This window comes from Etheostoma spectabile, unplaced genomic scaffold (assembly GCF_008692095.1).
Source record: "Etheostoma spectabile isolate EspeVRDwgs_2016 unplaced genomic scaffold, UIUC_Espe_1.0 scaffold00006076, whole genome shotgun sequence".
Classification (NCBI taxonomy): Eukaryota; Metazoa; Chordata; class Actinopteri; order Perciformes; family Percidae; genus Etheostoma; species Etheostoma spectabile.
Window position 1 is genome coordinate 1 of NW_022603324.1, and position 18109 is coordinate 18109.

General features: G+C 39.9%; 1 protein-coding gene across 1 annotated transcript; it reads left to right on the plus strand.

The window, feature by feature from the left end:
* Positions 1-6354: 6354 nt before the first annotated feature.
* On the plus strand, positions 6355-17242 carry LOC116677844 (interleukin-1 receptor-like 2). The gene is given in 10 exon segments (XM_032508076.1): positions 6355-6362; positions 7139-7305; positions 8231-8293; positions 10018-10159; positions 10554-10705; positions 12384-12527; positions 13089-13256; positions 15220-15330; positions 15333-15481; positions 16685-17242. Coding segments are annotated over 10 exon segments (1401 nt in total). The 3' UTR covers positions 16982-17242.
* Positions 17243-18109: the final 867 nt, after the last annotated feature.

Here is an 18109-nt window from a genome sequence, read left to right on the forward strand (position 1 = left end):
GTAGATGCTGGGTTTTAGACAAGTTCACCTGTGACCTTATTTTAACGAGATATTGATTAATCAAAAACATAACCTATAATAAATAGAGAGCACAGAATACTTTATAGTACATATGGGTCCTGAAGATGTAGGATGACAGTCTATATAACTTCATATTTACTTGTTTGTAAAGAAGTTTGTGTAAACACATACAGTGCTGGAGCAGACTAAAATGCAACATTGTTTGCTCTGGACAAAATAATTACTAAGATTACAATTTTTAGGGCAATGTCAGTTGAATCTGTCCTTTGTATGACATTATATGAAAGTTGTAAGTGAAAGAGTTGGTAGTGAAAGTGTAACCACAGCACTGCAGCGCTTCATATCCACTGCAGCCTGCTGAAGCGCCAGTAAACCTCTGCGTCTTCTCAGCAGCACGTCTTCCTGTGGTGAAATGGAGAGGTACAGATGCTGCGGTTGAAAGATGTTCCTCTGGTTTCTCCCCGCGGCAGTGTCACACATTTGTTGCTGCTGTTTTCTTGTAAAGTCTTCTGTTTGTCTTAGCACTCTGGACAGCACACAAACTGCTCACTTTTTTGCCAAGAGACGGCCAATGTCGTTATCTTCAACCGAAAGTTGCCAATTGATTCTAGGAGAATTTAATATTTTCAAATTTGACTGTTTCACACATTTTTTCTCAGCATGCAGTTTTTTATGTTTCCTACAAAAACAATCTTTTTTAGCATGGGAAAAAATCTCAAACAGTGTTAGACCTCTCATGCCTATTTTTCCCATTGAATATCTCCTGAATTATTCAATAAGAACAACACATACATATTTGTATGTTTGTTACAACACTTCTTTAAAGCTATATGATGCCTACATACCAAACAAAGGGCTAGGATAATGTCCGCACCATTCTGTGAAACTGAAAGATTCTAGATGTCTTGTGCATCATTTAATGAACATTTTCCACAACTTCAGCTTTACGCATCTTGTATCTTTCAATTTAAAATGCTCCGTTGGTTGGAAAAAAAGCATGACTACATAAAATGAGTTTGTAACAATAGATCTTTGATATGGCAAAGCAATGTTTAGATACCCGTTCCTGGTGATGTTGAATTTTACACACCTGTGCTAAGATTTGTAGAGTTACCAACACTGCCAGCAACGCACCTAGCACTGCTGCCAAATATACTGGAAAGATCAGTTAAGAGCTACTTGTGAGGAAATGCAGATGTTTGATTTTAGTCTTGTGCATGCATGTGGTGAAAGATGTGGTCAGATTAGATCAGTTGCTATCTGATTAAGATTAGGCAATGTGCAATGGTTTAACACCAAGCTCGCACACAATACAACAGCTGCTGTTGTTGCACACTAGCCCTTCCACTGTATGTGAACTGTATGTTATGATTGTGCTGTTTGATTCACCTAGATGATGTAGGGTACGGCTGGGCAACACATTGATGTTGTATCGATATATGTGATGCAAGATTAGATGTTGTCTTAGATTTTGGATGTAATTTAGATGTAATTTAGATGTAATTTAGATGTAATTTTCGGAACTTACCAGACTGTTTGAGCTGTTCTATTATTTAACTTTACCCACTAAGTCATTAATCATTTGCTGGACAATATTTTTCAAAAATCTAATTGTGTAAATAACATTTGATAAATCACATAAATAGTCAACCATACAAATCGTCATGGAGATATTAGATTTTCTCTATATTGCCCAGCCCTAATGTAGGGCCATGACCACAGTTTATTTTTTAAGAAAGCAATACAGATAGTGTGGTTTATATTTGTGGATCAGGGCTGCACAATATATCATTTTTGTATTTGTCATTGAGACATCAACTGGCGCAATAACCTTGTCGGCTGCGACGAATCGTGAAAGACACTCAGAGATTCTTTGTGTTAGTTGAAAGAAAATGGCGGAAAAAAACTGCACTTTCAAATGTAATGTCACATTTTTTTAGGTCTTGCCTTTCACATTCAATTCAATTTGTTTAATAAAGCATGTTTTGAACAGAATTACTTACTCATTTCAGCAAAATACTTCGTTTATTTATCGCAAGTAAATTCTCGCAATATTCAACAACGTTATTGCATACCACATATTTTCCTCTTATCGTGCTTCCCTAATCAGCGTCTTTAAACCCTACCAATTTCATGGCATCCAACTTACAAGTTGTTAGTGTTCCCCCCGGCATATTTACAATATTTTGCAAGTCTTGTCAGAGAGTAACTGATAGTTCATTGTCACTAAGATTTAGTCTGCATCCATGACGCTCCACTTCCAGGATTGCTCCGGTGCAGCAGGATATTCTGCGGATGCCGGTCATTTCGCCGATGTCCTTTTCCTTCCGCTTTCTTGTTGTCGGAATTTTAACTCTGGTGGGTAATGAGGACTATGGTTAACTGCTCTTCAGATCTCTGCATGTAAATTTAGATAGTTAGTTAGATTATCTGTCCAATCTGAGTTTTCTCTTGCATGACTAAACAACTTTGAACCTATACGTTTCACCAAACAAGTTTCTACTTCGTCACTATTACTAAATACTGTGATATCAATCACGCAGCTCTTTTGAAACAGTGGCTGTCTTACTGGCTGTGTGAGGTTATCACCCATCCTTTCAGTGTGAAGGGAGTGGCATCAGGCACACTCCACAAGAGTGTTATCCCACGGCCCTCCTCAGAGGTATGACAGTGGCTGACATCTGCACAACAGCGTACTGGGCATTTTTGTACAATGTGAGAGGGATGAGGAGCTAGTCTATGCTATCTGCTGGTGTATTTTGGCGCTAGGGGTGGCATTGACTACAACAGCGTTGCCCTTAACCCAATAGCACAGCTCTTAGAGGACGAAGCCTACACAAAATAGAACAATAGTCACGTATTGTAATTCCATATTCTGTGAGTATAGGCATAGCCCTAAGATCCAGGCCACCTGCTTTGCTAACATTGGCAAGAAAAACGCTGATGTTGGGAGAAGATCGCTGGTCTTGCAGCTGTAATATACAGTAGTGGGAACGTAAGAGAGGCCCGTTCAGGGCACAAAGGCGTGAAAGAGATCTTCACGACTGCGCATGCGTGAAGGATTAACACAAAAGCAGAGGGCTTGCCTATACTCATAGAATGTGGAGTCTCTGTCTCCCGCTTAGCGCCACCCATGACAATTGTGATTGGTTTAAAGAAATGCCAATAAACCAGAGCATGTCTTTCTGTAATCCCAGAATGCGTGTGGACTAGACCCTCCTCCGTAGCGTGTGGAGGAATGTCTGGAAAAGCAAGACTACCAAAAATTACCTATACCATTTTTGAAATCCCATTTCTCAACAAAGTTTTTTATTGTTTTTTTACATTACGTCAATATAAATCATCATGCATCACCATCCCGCAGGTGTCGTGGTTGGTCTGTTCAATGTTGACTATTTCTGAATAAAAGTCTAACTATCCTCATGCCTATTTGGGTCGCGTTTCCCCAAAGTGAAAACTCTGGAGTTCTGTTTAACGTAGTCCACACCACAACACGTTTTCAGCTTTAGTCACATTTTAATTACAGTCCATCCAGATGACATGCAGTGATGGTTAAGGTGCTTGGCTGGTACTGGTCATTTATAAAAACAAGCAATAGTGACTAGTTGTTATTAGGCAATCACAATAACAACATAGTTTTCTAAGGAGAGTTTTTTTCTGTTGTAGCAGTTAAATTCCTGTGGCACTTTTCTTAATATGGTCATTTACTTGCTTTCTTAAGATTTGACTAGTATCCTTAAAGGAACATAACTTTTAGCTCCCTTTACATTGCTATTTGGTTTATCCAACTACATCAAACCGACATGCTTTACATAAAAAATGTCAAATGAGTGTTAAAACAACAGCATCCATGTGACTGGTGCTGCTTATTACAATGGAGCCAACCAGTTAAAAAAAAAAAAAAAGAAAGTTAACATAATCGGACTGGAGTCCCAAAAGAACTTAAATGTAAAAACACCCAAACACAAAATTCTGACCAAGAGTCATGCCAAAAACGTGTCTGACTCAAATCCACAGAACGGTAGTAGTTGTTCAAGTTTGGGACAAACATGACATAAATCTCCGTTCCGGGAATACTGTGCATGTTCATTCATAGATTTACAGGCAAGGCTGAGTAGGAACATTAACGTGCATAAAGCAGTTGGGTTTAATGCAGTGCTGGGCTCATTCCAGTTGAATGGCGTTAACAAGGTTTAAAAGGTTTTGAAGAAATGACTCCTCATCCAAATTTGTCAATCCATGTCTGCTGTAGAAAAGAGGAGTGCCAGAAAGAGGGGAGAAGCAGAGAAAAAAAGAGACAGACATAAATTTTTGAAAAAGTTTGGCATAACAAAAAGATGATTTGCTGATTATTGCTGTATTAAAGCTTATTGTGACCGGTCAATGTCACTGGCACATTAGTGTTCCAGTGAGTTGTTGTCTGTTTGTCATGATTGCAGTCTGTGTAACTTTTTTTTCTTTCCATAGCACTTTTATCCCGGCTTGTGTATACATTCATGTCCAACTGTTGTTTGTATGGTGTTTTTTTTTAGCTATGGGCCCCAGATCAACAGTGGGGAGCCTTCTGTTTTCCTCTGGCTAAATGGGATCTGTACCGGGATTAAACTGGGTAAGCTGAATCACATTGTATTTAACCTAACACTACGAGTTCAGACTACCTACATTTTGTGCATACATTATGGTTTTTGCCAGGTCTAACTCTAACAGCTGCCTCCAGTCTGTAGAGATTTTGTATCACCCCCCAGGGCCACTGGTGTAACTGCAGTGACTGGTGTTTTGTCAGTTCCCAGTCTTGATGATTTTTTGCGAGATGTAAAGGTTGCTGGTTCTAATCCAGGACAGACACTTAGCTGAGATTAGAACCTGAACAACCTAGAAAGTTTAAATCTTCATGAAGCAGCAATACTTTTTTGTTTTATTTACCTTTTTTAGGAAATACCCATTGAGATTACTAATCTCTTTCCAAGGGAGTCCGGCCAAGACAGCGGCACAGATCACAACGATTTCATACATTACAGACAATTTCATAACAATTTCATAAGACTATTTAAAACATTTGCAAACCAATATTTCAATTCCAAACCTTTGAGCAAGAGTTTAAAACGGCCAATGGCAACCATTTCCTTTAATTTCCAGAACTTTTGTAAATTGTCCATGTTGGGGCAGAATAGTGAAATGCCACACCAAACCTTGTGCGGACACTTGGTCAGCACACAGTGGCAGACAGTAAGTCTTGTGAGCGTAAGGAAATACAGTCTAGCCGCTTTTGGTTGATATATTCACACAGATATGAGGGGAGCAGACGCAGAATACCTTATAAATGAACATATACCAATGATTGAGTCTACGATTCTCCAACGCTGGCCAGCCCACACGTGTGTAAAGTTCACAGGGGTGGTGCGAGGCTTACAGTTTGTAATAACCTCAATGGGGCATGATAAACAGAGTCCAGTAGTTTCAAGTTCACAAATGATTTGTAACTATAATGGCACATCACAAATTAAGTTGTATTTGTTTCAGATGTTGGGACGGTGAATTTAACTGTGCAGCGTTGATTGCTGAATAAATTATGAATCCATCTCCACTGATGTTGTGCGTTGCAGAGAATTGTACCCACATCAACAGAACGTTTAAGAGCGTTTACTCTGTTCCCGGGGATAGGCTATGCTCGTAGCACTCTGGTGTCTTCAGATGTCTTCAACTTCACAACTGTACCTTACAACATCACCTGGTACAACTTGAAGACCGCCCGAGAAATGAAACCAGACGGTCGAGTCCTGGTGCACAGGACACTCTGTGGGTTTCTCAACATAAACGGTGGACGATATTGCAGAATATTATCTATACTGAGGTACAGTAGCATCAATTGAAATGTCAATAGAAGGTGAAGGAGAGAACCAGTAAGATGTGTTTTCATGTGTTGTTTGTGTCTGTCAACACTGTAGAAATTACTGTGTACTACTAAAACGTAGCACTAAAGGAGATTGCCACAGGTTTTGAACATTTCAGACGTTAACGCTAAAAGGCACAAGTTTCCAGTGCTGTGGATAACTGCATGTCTTCGCAATATTGTACTAAATTACAGCAGATGCAAATAAAAAAAAACATACAGTGTATTAAGTATGTGTTTATATCACTTCATTTTCATTTCAAATGTTATACAGCTGTTCATTGATAAACATGAGTAAAAAAATCTCTGAAGCTAATTTTCGTCTTAATTTCAACAGAACTCCGTCTCGGTGCTACAGGCAGTGGATCGAGCTGGTAGTTGATCTGCCCTTTGCTGGACAGTGTGGAAGACCAAGCAAGCCTTTCAACCCTTACATGGGAGTCATGACAAAGTGAGCTGTCCTCTGAAGGACTACATCTCTAAACTGGACAGCTACAACTCACTTCCTCCATCAAGTGGTACAGAGTGAGTTTGGGAAAGTCTTGATGACCACTGCAATGACATAAAATATTACTCCAGATGTTGTATAAGCAGTTTGCTGGACCAGATATACAATCTTAATTTATTGTCGTAATGGGATTGAACACCAAATACTCAAGACATTATTTGAAAGGGGCTTAAATTAAATTATTCACTCTATCTAGTAGATGTAATAGGGATGGGAAAAAATAATTGATTCTAGATGCATCACGATTCTCTCTAGATACAATTCGATGCTCGATTCTGATGAGTTATAAATCAATAATTAAAAAAATTAAAATAAAAGGATGGGATAATGGACAACAACTTAGAGTTCAGCAAGAATGCAGAAAAAACACAAAAATGCAAATTTGCAAGAAAATGTCAGAAAATGTGAAAAATGTGGATCAGTGTTTTCCCAAACGCCCAAGATGACGTCCTCAAATGTCTTGTTTTGTCCACAGCTTTAGATATTCAGTTTACTTTACAGAGGAGAGGAAACTGGAAATATTCACATTTCACAAGCCTACAAAGAATTTTTGCTCAACTGAGTAATCAATTATCAAAATAGTTGGCAATTCCCCCCCGCACCCCCCAACTCGGATTATCACGCTACTCTGTTAACCACATGGCTGTATACCCTCATTCAAAATAGTTTTTACGTATTGTCATAAAAGCTTGACTTTTATGTTTCCTTTCCTCATCTAGGGTTGTGACCTCATCGTGGATGGGACGACAGGTTAAATACATGGATACGGCCGTACTGAAAATTGAAAGGGTGGAAGCTGGAACCAACCTGTACACCTGTACTCTGAGCTTCACCCCTCGGGGGCATTACGGGATCAGTGTCAGAGACCATGAAGCAACGGTCTCAGGTTAGAACAATCATCAGTACTTGACTGTGCGAGAGAGGGACTTTTATTCTGTTTGTCTACTGTGACGGGTGATGAGGTGAGGACCCAAATGCGAGAGGAGGAGGGAGGCAGGGCAGGCAAACAAGGCTTTATTGCAGTTCTTTAACACAAAACAATCCACAAGAGACATCAAGTCCGAGGGAAAATCCAAATCCAAAAAACACAGGCACAGGAACAGGGGAAAATGCAAAAAACAGGAAACTACACAGGGAAAACTCACGGGGGGAATCAGGAAGTTTAGATGCAGACATGGGCACAGGCAGACTGAAAACAAGAATGATCCAACAAGAAGCAGAGGAGACACTGGGGTTAAATACAAGAAGTAACGAGGTAATGAGGATCAGGTGAGACATCAGGTGAATCACATTAGGACGGGGCAGGACAATCAAACAAACAAAGCGAAGCTAGACAAGACAAGACAAGACAGGAAACCAAACTATCAAAAATAAAACAGAAGTAAAACAAACAGGCACAGGGAAACACAAGCCGGACCAGCAACATAAGACCAGAGAGAAAACAAACAAACACAAGGAGGCCAAAGAAAAGGGGAAAATAAACCCAAACAAAACCCCAAACCACAACAGTCTACTGTCGTCTGTAACATGATTAACATCATATTCCTACAGTGGAATGCACTTCATTTTTCTGAATCACCTAATACAACATTGGTGAAAAACACAAAATCACAGCAGAGTTTTCACTGCCGCTGGCGAGAGGTGAAACTCAGTCCCATGACCTTAAACTGATATCAAAACAACAGAGTGTGTGTGTGGGGGGGGGAGCTGCAAAGAGCGCTAAAAACTCTTTGGTATCATTCCATGTACAATATATTTTTGTGATCATATAACCTCAACCTCTGTTACTGTATTTCATTTTGTCTTTTTAGGTAAATACTCTTTGACTCCACAAGTGCGGGAACCGGCCAACGAAACAATCAAGGCTCAGTTGGGTGAGTCCCTGTCTTCAGAATATTCAGAGAAACTGTTTTTAGAAGCTTAAAGTCTTTTGTTTAAACTAGGACTGCACAACCTATCTTTAATTCTAGTTATTATATCAACTGACGCAATAACCATATGGAGAAACGTAACACATCACAAGTGTACAAATATCAGCACAAAACTGCACTTTATGAAGCAAACGTCACTCTTTTCTAGTGGAACCTTTATATTCAATTCAATGTTCTGTGTAATTTGTTTAATGAAGAAAGTTGGAAATGATTTCCTGTCATTTGTTGTAAATTCAACAATTAATTCATTGGTTTTTTAGCGGAACACTAAAAGCAGCAGAAATACATATCATTATCGCATTGTATATTTTCCTCATATTGTGCAGCTCTAGTTTAAACTGACAGATATTATATTCAGAACAACATTTGCATTGTGTCGTGAAGCACAGCTTCCCTTTTCATTTTAGGTGAGTAAATACCAGTGCTGAAGCTGCACCAAATTCAATACTTTTTAGCCACCACCCGATTGGCTCCTTAGTATCGAAAAATGCCCCTTACTTTAATACCACATTTCAATAGCTAAGGAGCAAATCTCATCATCAGTGAACCAATACGCAGCATGCGTCAACCAATATTTAACAATGCTCTGATTGGCTGTCTAATGTTACACGTCGTGAACGTGATGCTCGGGAAAAACAACACAGAGATGGGGCTCATGTGGTAGGAGCTGTAAAAACAAAGAAGTTGTGTCGCAACGTGAAGTGTTGTTAAGCCTTTTTGTTAAAATTGTTTTCTTAAAATTGGTATTGAAAAAATTTGTGTTCAAGTACCGGTATCAATGCCCAAACTAGTGCAGATTTCAAGTAGATTACTTTGTATAAGGAATTTCTTGCCTACAGGTAGGGAACAAGCTTTTGTTTTTAGCCAACAAGCGAAGGAGTCTCGGGTTTTGATGGCGAGTGAGGGAACCATGGAGTGGGCCGGAGTACTGGATCAGCGATGGCACTTTTACATTCGCTTTACCACACTGTTGTGGGGAAAAGAGAAGTGAGCTCGAAGGCCAAGCTCTTGATCTACCGGCCAACTTAGATTAGATCAGATTAGATTAGATTAGATTAGATTAGACTTTATTCATCCCACGACGGGGAAATTTTGTTGTTACAGTAGCAGCATTTTTCAATAACAGCAAAAAACAATAACACATTCACAAGTAAGCACTCAAGAAATCCCTTTCCTTGGCCTCACCTTTGGTCGTGACTGAAAGAACTAGATCCCGGGTACAAGTGGCCAAAATAGGGTTTTGGGAACGCTCAGGCTTGTTTGTCTTCTTTTAAAACATTCACACAGTCCTGGGTGGCGCTAAACCCCCCCCCCCATGCGGCAGCGGTGATGTACATCCATTAACCTGGATTCTGATGTTTTAAAGTTTGTTTGTCTCCCTGTGATGTATTTTGGTTGGAGTGATTTTTACACTTGTTATTTATGTATTTGACATCGACCCTGTTCAGCACTTTGGTCAACTGTTGTTGTTTTTAAATGTGCTATAGAAATAAAATTGACATTGACATTGACATTGACATTGAGCCTGACTAGTCTGTTTGAGAAACACTATTTTGGAAAGTAAGTTTTAAAAACTTAACATATATATATATATATATATAGTATATAGATTAAGAGAACTAGTTCTGTTGAATATAATTTGTGTTATTGTTTGTCCATGTGCTTAGGGTCCAATTTCACCAAGCGGTGCCTGGTATTTGTGCCAAGTGTCGGGAAGCCCTCAGTTGATATTGTTTGGTGTGACGGAAATAAATACATTTATCATCTCAATACCAACCCCTCTGACCGTATCTACACACCACAACCACGGTCAGTACTCTTACCTTTCCTTTTATTTATTTGTGTCTATTGCTGACATTTATATAATTCTAATTATAAGCTACAACACTGCATAAATCATTGTATGTTTTGTTTGTATAACGTAGTTATAAATAAAGTAAGTAGGATCTCTGATTGATATTATAATAATTTAATGTCTTCAATACATACAAATTCATGTGGAGAATATGACAATAAGCATGCTTTTTTTTTTTAAATAAGCTTGACAAAAAGGATAGTTGAGTTACTTATTTTAATCAACCTTTATCAGCTAAGCAGGTATTTGAAGAAAGAATAAATCTTGTACAAAAGGCACAAAAGACAATATCTGTCAAATATAAAAACACAGTACTGTAACATTTGATTATCCATCTGTCCTCAACAGTTTGTCTATGCAGGATTTTCCTGAAGGTGCGTGGTTGGAGGTTCTGCTGATTATTTCTGAGCTAAGGGAGGAGGATTTCCACATCAACTACACCTGTCGAGCATTCAGTGACAGGGGCACCCTTGAGGGATATTTCACTCTGCTACCCACAGGTAAAAACACACAGAGTAAGCCTGCCAAAATATGAAACCTTACTTTGGGCTGTTTGGGCACATGTATGGCAGCCATCATCTATTTACCAGAGACAGAGGTGTCACCACACATTGATGATGACGTCAGCACTTTGGTCCAAAGATGTTACGGCCTAAAACGCTTGTATCGGTATCTGGAAGTACTGGAGTTTATGCACCGATCCGATACCACGTAATGAAGACCTGAAGAAAACAGCAGTTTGTGGGGTGGCCTCCAGCTCACCCAGTAGGAGCATTCGCCCCATGAGTCCTGCAGCAGCCGGGCTCGAACCCGACCTGCAGCCGTTTGCTGCGGGTCATCCCCAGCTCTCTCTCCCGCTCATGTCTATCCACTGTCAATATAATAGAAGAAAAAAAAAAAAAAAAGATCTTTAAAAAAAAAGATATATAAAGTTTATGTTATGTTCTTTTTCTGTTATCACTGGCTGTCAAACTAGATAATAAAAGTGTGTTCTGTGGCATTCGTTGTTTGAGAGTTTAACCTGAGGCAGATCGACAACAAAGACAGAAATCATATCACATCAAAGTTCAAAGTTCAAAGTCTGCTTTATTGTCAATTTCTTCACATGTCAAGACATACAAAGAGATCGAAATTGCGTTTCCCTCTATCCCACAGTGTAGACAAGACATATTTTAACAATTAGGTCAAAGACAAACATAACATTCAAGTAAACAATATAAAAAGTAAAAGTAAAAATAAGAAGGCACATACAATGAAGAAAATAAGAGCAGCAAAAAAACATCCATGCAGGGATAGTAATATACAGTTAAAACATAAAATATGTGACACACTGTTATTGGATCAGTACTCGGTATCGGCCGATATTTAAGTTCAGGTATCAGAATCGGTATCAGGAATTTTAAAAAAATGGTATAGGACACTCTCCACTTTGGTCATCTTCGGTTGTTTTAAATGTACTACAAAAATAAAGTTTGACTTGGCAGTGTTTGTTTCACTAAGAGTCCAAAACTGTTAGATGCTCAGTTTAATATTATACACCGCACATATTCACATTTGAGAAGGGGGAACCAGTGATTTTAGGCATTTTTGCTTAAAAAATTACAACAATGAATGACTAAACATCAAACAAAATAATTGTTAATCTGTCTAGTTAATTAACCTACTAATTTTATAAGCTATAGCAATGGTTAGCTCTCTGGTAGAAGGATGACCAGTAGAGGGTGTAGGATTTACACTTTTCTTCCCCACCTCAATAAAGACACTTAAAAAGTATAGTAGAGGCAAACTCTTGGTGAAGACAAAGTGGCCACAATCAAAGTTTCAGGTCTTTGGAAGTCCGTCGGCTCATCCAGTCATTACAAAGGAAACTACTGTAAAACTACTGTAAAACAAAAAGTGACTCAATTTTCAAAAACTGTAAAACAAAAAGTGACTTGAATTCAATATTTAAAAAATTCATGTGAGTACATTATTTCCAAGTCATTAGTGTGTTTGGGAAGTCACATGGCTCAGCCAGAGAAGGGCGCTGATGCAAAAAAAACGCCAAAGCCTGAATAACTTTGTTTGACACATGGAACTAGGATGAATAAGGTCCCATCTTCACACACACAAGACAAGACACCCACAGAGACCGACTTAAACCTGTATGTCTGCCATGTGTGATGTTCATCTCTTCAGATCCCGACATCATCCTACCCGTTGGATCTGTGCTCGGTGGTGTGACGGTTCTCTTTATCATCAGCGTCACCATCTATTACCTTTTTAAGGTTGACATCGTGCTGTGGTTCAGGAAAGCGTTTCCTGTCCTCTACGCAAATACAGGTAATATTTCACACCAGGTGAGTCATTAGTTATGTGTTCTTGATGCATAATAATGCCAGTTCATAAAAAAAAATACTCTTACACTAAGTTCCAAGATGGAAAACCCCACAGTGATGCTTTGACAGTGCAACCCACACATACCTGTATATCACAACTCACAGAATCTTAAGCTCTACCCCATACCTGACCGCAAGTGTCAACAGTTAGAGCAAACAAAGGAAACAAACTAACCACAGGGCTGCTTGCAGTATTTCTAAAGAAATGTAATCTGCTGCTAGCTTACGCAAAAGAGTAACCTTTTCACATTAATCAGGACATTGCTATAATTTAGCTTAAAGACCATTGGTATCAAGTCCTCAAAATCTGAGGATTAATCTTTAATGTAATAAGGACGATAAATGAGTGAATGAATAAATGAAAGTATTGTGCATTTAGCCTTACAGGAGCAAATCACCATAGCTGGATCTAACTTGCTCCTTGCTTGTAGGAGTAGAGCAATGTGTGCAGACCGAACCACCACTACATATACCCCTAATGGGCTCTTCTTTTTTCCCGTGTCAGATTTGGATGGGAAGCTGTATGATGCCTATGTGGCATACGCACAGCCCTGTGCCATTGGATTTAGCAAGGAAGTGGAAGAGTTTGCTCTTCGCACACTACCCCAAGTGTTGGAAAATGCCTGTGGCTACAAACTCTTCATAGGAGGCCGTGACTGCATGCCCGGGAAGGGTAAGTCCTATAAGTAACCTATTGTTAGGGCTGAATGATATCGTGTTTTAGCATCGACATCGCGATGTGCGCGATAGTCACATCGCAGGACGTTGCGATGTTGGCGCTAATCCTTTTTTGCTGCTTAGTAGAAAAGTAAACTTTTACTGTTCTCCTTTTACATGATTATTACCGTCCAACCCTCCCCTTTAAGACCTGTAGCCATGTGGGCAGCGTGTGTATGTGACGTTAGTCCGACGGGTTTATTGTTATAGTAAGTGAGGCTCTCCGTGTGTAGAAAAGTACCGCAGGCAGCAGCTGCCGGTGACACAGTGATGCGCATAGTTTTCGATGGGTAGTCAGTGAAGCTACAGCAGTCAGTGTTTTATGTTCTCTGCAAATACAAACTAAATCACCTGATTACTGCAACATAATCACAACGTCTCCCGGCCATTTCCCCCCACAGAAAGCTGCTACCAGCCAGGCTACCTGTATAGTTAGCCTAAAGAAACAAGCACAAAGCTGCTACCAGCCAGGCTAAAGAAACAGGGGGTCCGTCCGTCCCAACTAACGTTACGGTTCGGAGCCTCGACGCTGGAAACGAAACACTAATCTACAACAGAAGTCTGTGTCTGATCTAATGTAATTTACACTGATTTAATTGTTCTTGGATGCACAGTTAGTTGCTAGTGCGTGTGACATGCAGGTCTGATCAACTTATCAAACTAACGGGCTGGCCCCGCTAGTCAACCAACACCTGAAATTTAGACGCAGCCTATGTCCTACACTTCAGCCTGGATTGATTATTATATGAATACAATGGTGTCATGGTCAACCAGCGTGTTTCTACCTAATTTCCATCTCCAAAATCACCTCAGGAGAGTAGTCCCAGTGCTTACATGCTTTGGTGTTTGTAAAGCGTTAAAGTTTAACAAAGAAGGGTTCACATTAGAAAAGATCCTTTTTCATTTTTATCTTCTATGTAGACGCACTCTCCTCTGCAAAATCACCGCAGTAGTCAAGAATGATTTATTATTTCCAAATAGAGCTATTTATTTCTTTTAAAAATTTATTTTTTCATATCGCAGGAAAAAAAATATCGCAATGTCAGATTTTTTCCTATATCGTGCAGGCCTACCTACCTACATGCCAGTAGACAGCATTCCAGTATTACTTACCTCAGATACGATGGTGACAGGTGTCCATTGTTTTTTGCTGCACTGACAAAAGTTTCAAAGTTAGATGGAAAAGCTGCATTTATCGTATATGCATCATCATGCAGGCTTTTTTGTCATAGCAGTGATTGTAAATAATGTTGGTTTTGAAGGAATGTCAGTGCCATATATTGACATACAGAAACAGTACAGGGTCAAATATAATATAATCTCACATGTAGCACACAACAGTTTATTGGCCGTGTCAGACATGTTGTCACTTACTGGAAACAGTTTGGTTTAGGCAAGGGGTGGTGCCTGGGTAGACTGTGCAGGAGGCAGGACATGACCCAAATTACCCCACAATCACATAGCCGCTTTGTAATTTGTCATAAACAACTGAGTCTCCTATTGTTCTTGAATTTGTTGGACAATTTTGGTGTGGGCCATTTCTGACAGAAGATCTCAAATCTCCAGTTAGACATTTCATTGGCTTCTGCATAAAAATCACCCCTAGATGTTTGTTTTCTGCTGGTAAGGCCCGATGATAGAAACGTCATCAAGACGCTATTTGTACTAGGGAGCTAGCAAGATAAAGTCTGTTTAACGTCGGGTTCAACTGATCCAGACATTTGCGTTCTCACATGCAGCTCCTCCTAGTAATAGCTAGATAATTTCAGGTTTGCAGTGCATGTTTAAAAGGGGCTTTAAAGTGTTTGCACTTGTGGAACTAATGTACCCTTTTTGCAGGGTTACATTATCTCATTACTTTGTAAGCTCGTGTTTTTCTGATGCAACTCCACTCTCTTTATCCTGTTTCCTCCCTGCAGCCATAGTGGACTCAGTGGAGGAGAACATACAAGCCAGTCGTCGCCTTCTTCTGCTCTACACCGCCTCTACTTTCATCAGCAAAAGACACACAAGCAGCACTAGTAGCAATAACACAACACCTCTAAGAGCAGTGATAACAATGAAAGGAAGACAGGTGACAGCATGAGTTTTGATGTCAGTGAAGAGGTCTATCCCGACTCAAGACAGCAGTTGGAGTGTGTGGCAGCAATGCACAGAGCACTTCTGGAGGGATCTCTCAAGGTGAGAAAACAGACTTGCTTTTGCGTATTCGATGCATAGGCTGCATAAAGTCCAGTCACACTTGATTTGATACATTTTACCATTAAAGATGCACTAGTCAAAATTTACTTTATGCTTTCATCTCACCGATCTCATCAATCCAACAGCAACGGGCCTTGTTCTCAGCAAAAAAGCTCTTATAAAACTAGGGATGTTCACCAAATTCAAAACTTTAAGGTAGCGACCAAACTGCCTCCTTAGTATCAAGTATCAAAAAATACCTTGTCATTCTTAATCAAATTTCAACACCTACAGAGCTTATCTCCATCAGCGTCAGTGAGCCTATAACAGGGTTTCCCGCATCACTTTGCAGCTTAGGCGGCCGCCTAAGCAAGGCACTCCTGCCGCCTTAACTACGTTACATTACTTCTTCTTTTTTTTTTAAATGTACATGAACGATATCTGCCGTGTTAATCTGTCCTGTTTTCTCCCTTTCATTTCAAACAGTGAACAAAGCCAGTCTCCCTTCTCTGCAGAGCACATTAAAAGTAAAAAGAAATAATGTGCCATGGACTGACAAACTCATCAGTTTTTACAATCTTTAAATATGTGCCAAGGCTCAACATTAAGGCTTGTCCGCTTTTCCGGGACAAGTGGATTTTTGTAGTGGAAAGAGAAATTTACTTGCCCCACTGGACCAGTTAAAACTCAAACAAAACTCAAAAACTCATCACTAGAGTTGGGTACCGAACTAATAACGTCGGTACTACTGAGGACGGATTCACTTCAAATCAAATGGTGACAAATCTCGGTACCCAAGAGCGCAAAGCGCGAGCATATCTGACGTCTGTGAATCTTGACAGAGAGTGGCGCTTCAAATGTAGACAGACACACACACACACACGCACGCACGTTGACTTTGTTAAAGTCAATGAGTCACGGCAATGCTGGTAAAGCGTTTGCAAGTGTGTTCACACTTTTCAATACTACACAGACAGCGTATTTAACGGCAAGGTTTAAGCTGTCAGCTGTTTCTTCATTTCCAATTCAGATGTTCTTAACCACCCCTTGCCTAAACCAAACTGATTGTTTCCAGTAAGTGAGAACATGTCTGACACGGAGAATATACTGTTGTGTGCTGCATGTGAGATTAAATTATCTTTGACTTTCATGACCTCATGCTCAAAACGGCACCTTGATTCTAATTTTAACTCTGCTTTACAGGTAATTCTTGTTGAGATGGAAGAGATCAGCCCGGCTCAGCTGGCTCTCTTCCCAGAGTCAGTACGTCACCTGAGGAAGAAGCAGGGTGCTGTGTGTTGGTGGAAGAACCTGAGAACAAGGCAAAGGTGGAGGACATGTGTGAGGAGGAGAGAGGACGAGGAGAAAGGTGGACAGGACACACAGCTGTCCCCTTCCCTCTCCCCTTCCTCTAGGTTTTGGAAGGAGATGAGGTACAGTATGCCGGTCAGGGGCAAGAGGGCAGCGTACCCCGAGAAAACTGCCCTCCTGAACTTATGATGGGAAGATGAACCAGAGAGCAGCTGGTCTCCAGTGCAAATTTGTTTGGTACAGAAACCCTACACACACACAGACAATTCAGAAATACCGACCAAAAGCTGTGAAATACAAGACCAGAAGCTGTGAAGTTCTCAGGTCCAAGCAGGGTCTGGCTTTTTATTGACTCAGCAAAATGCTCTGAGTGAATTTAAGCTGGGCTTTTATTGTGAAAGGTTAGACCCTGAAAAGCCTGCATTCCCTAGCGTCTAGGAGAGAAGGTATTGCCGTAATACGAGTGATTGAAATCGTCACTTAAGCAACCAAGCGGTCCAAAAAACCGCTTGATTGGATTACGTATCAGAATTCTTGCTCGGTGTTTGGGCTCAGTGCTAATGATTATTGAAAATATACAAATTGCTATTTTGTTTCACCAAGCATTTAATCATTGTATAATATGAACAACACAAGATTAGATAGATTTAAGAAACTGTTCTTTCCTGGAGGCTATGCCTGTATATGATGATGAAATTAGGTGATGCATGATTTTATATGAATGACATCTTTTATGTAAATGCTTCAACCACAGTAGTATAATGAACACTGAACAAGCCTGGTGTAAACATTCAGATGAAAGTCGGAAACAAACCACACAAACTGCTTTATCACACTTAGTAGTATAAAAAAATAAAATTTACTGTAATAAACATGTGGATAGCACTTTTTAAACACTGTTTTTGAACTTTACTTGACAGTTTCACTATCTGGAGAAACAGCTGCCAGTACCGTTGAAAATATTTAGGTAACTCAAAGTTAAATGTAAGCACTTGTAAGTCTGAACATTATATCTAAATATCAATCGTAATTATCTCAAGTCAGTGTTACGACCCAAAGTAGTCTAGGGTGGAGGACGCAAACAGCTTAAAATAATAAAACCCGGGACAGAAAGCAAACGGTTAAATAAGGCAAATTTATTGCGTCTGCACAACAAAGGGCAACTTAAAAACTATCTTCAAAAGGAAGACGGTAACAGGCACAGGTATTGCAAGGATTGGATCAGAGCAGGTCACACAGCAGCTCCCTCTATGCTGGCTTCCACTGAAGCCTCTCTCTTCTGCACACAGTCATGCTGCCTTCTTTTAAGCTGTGGGA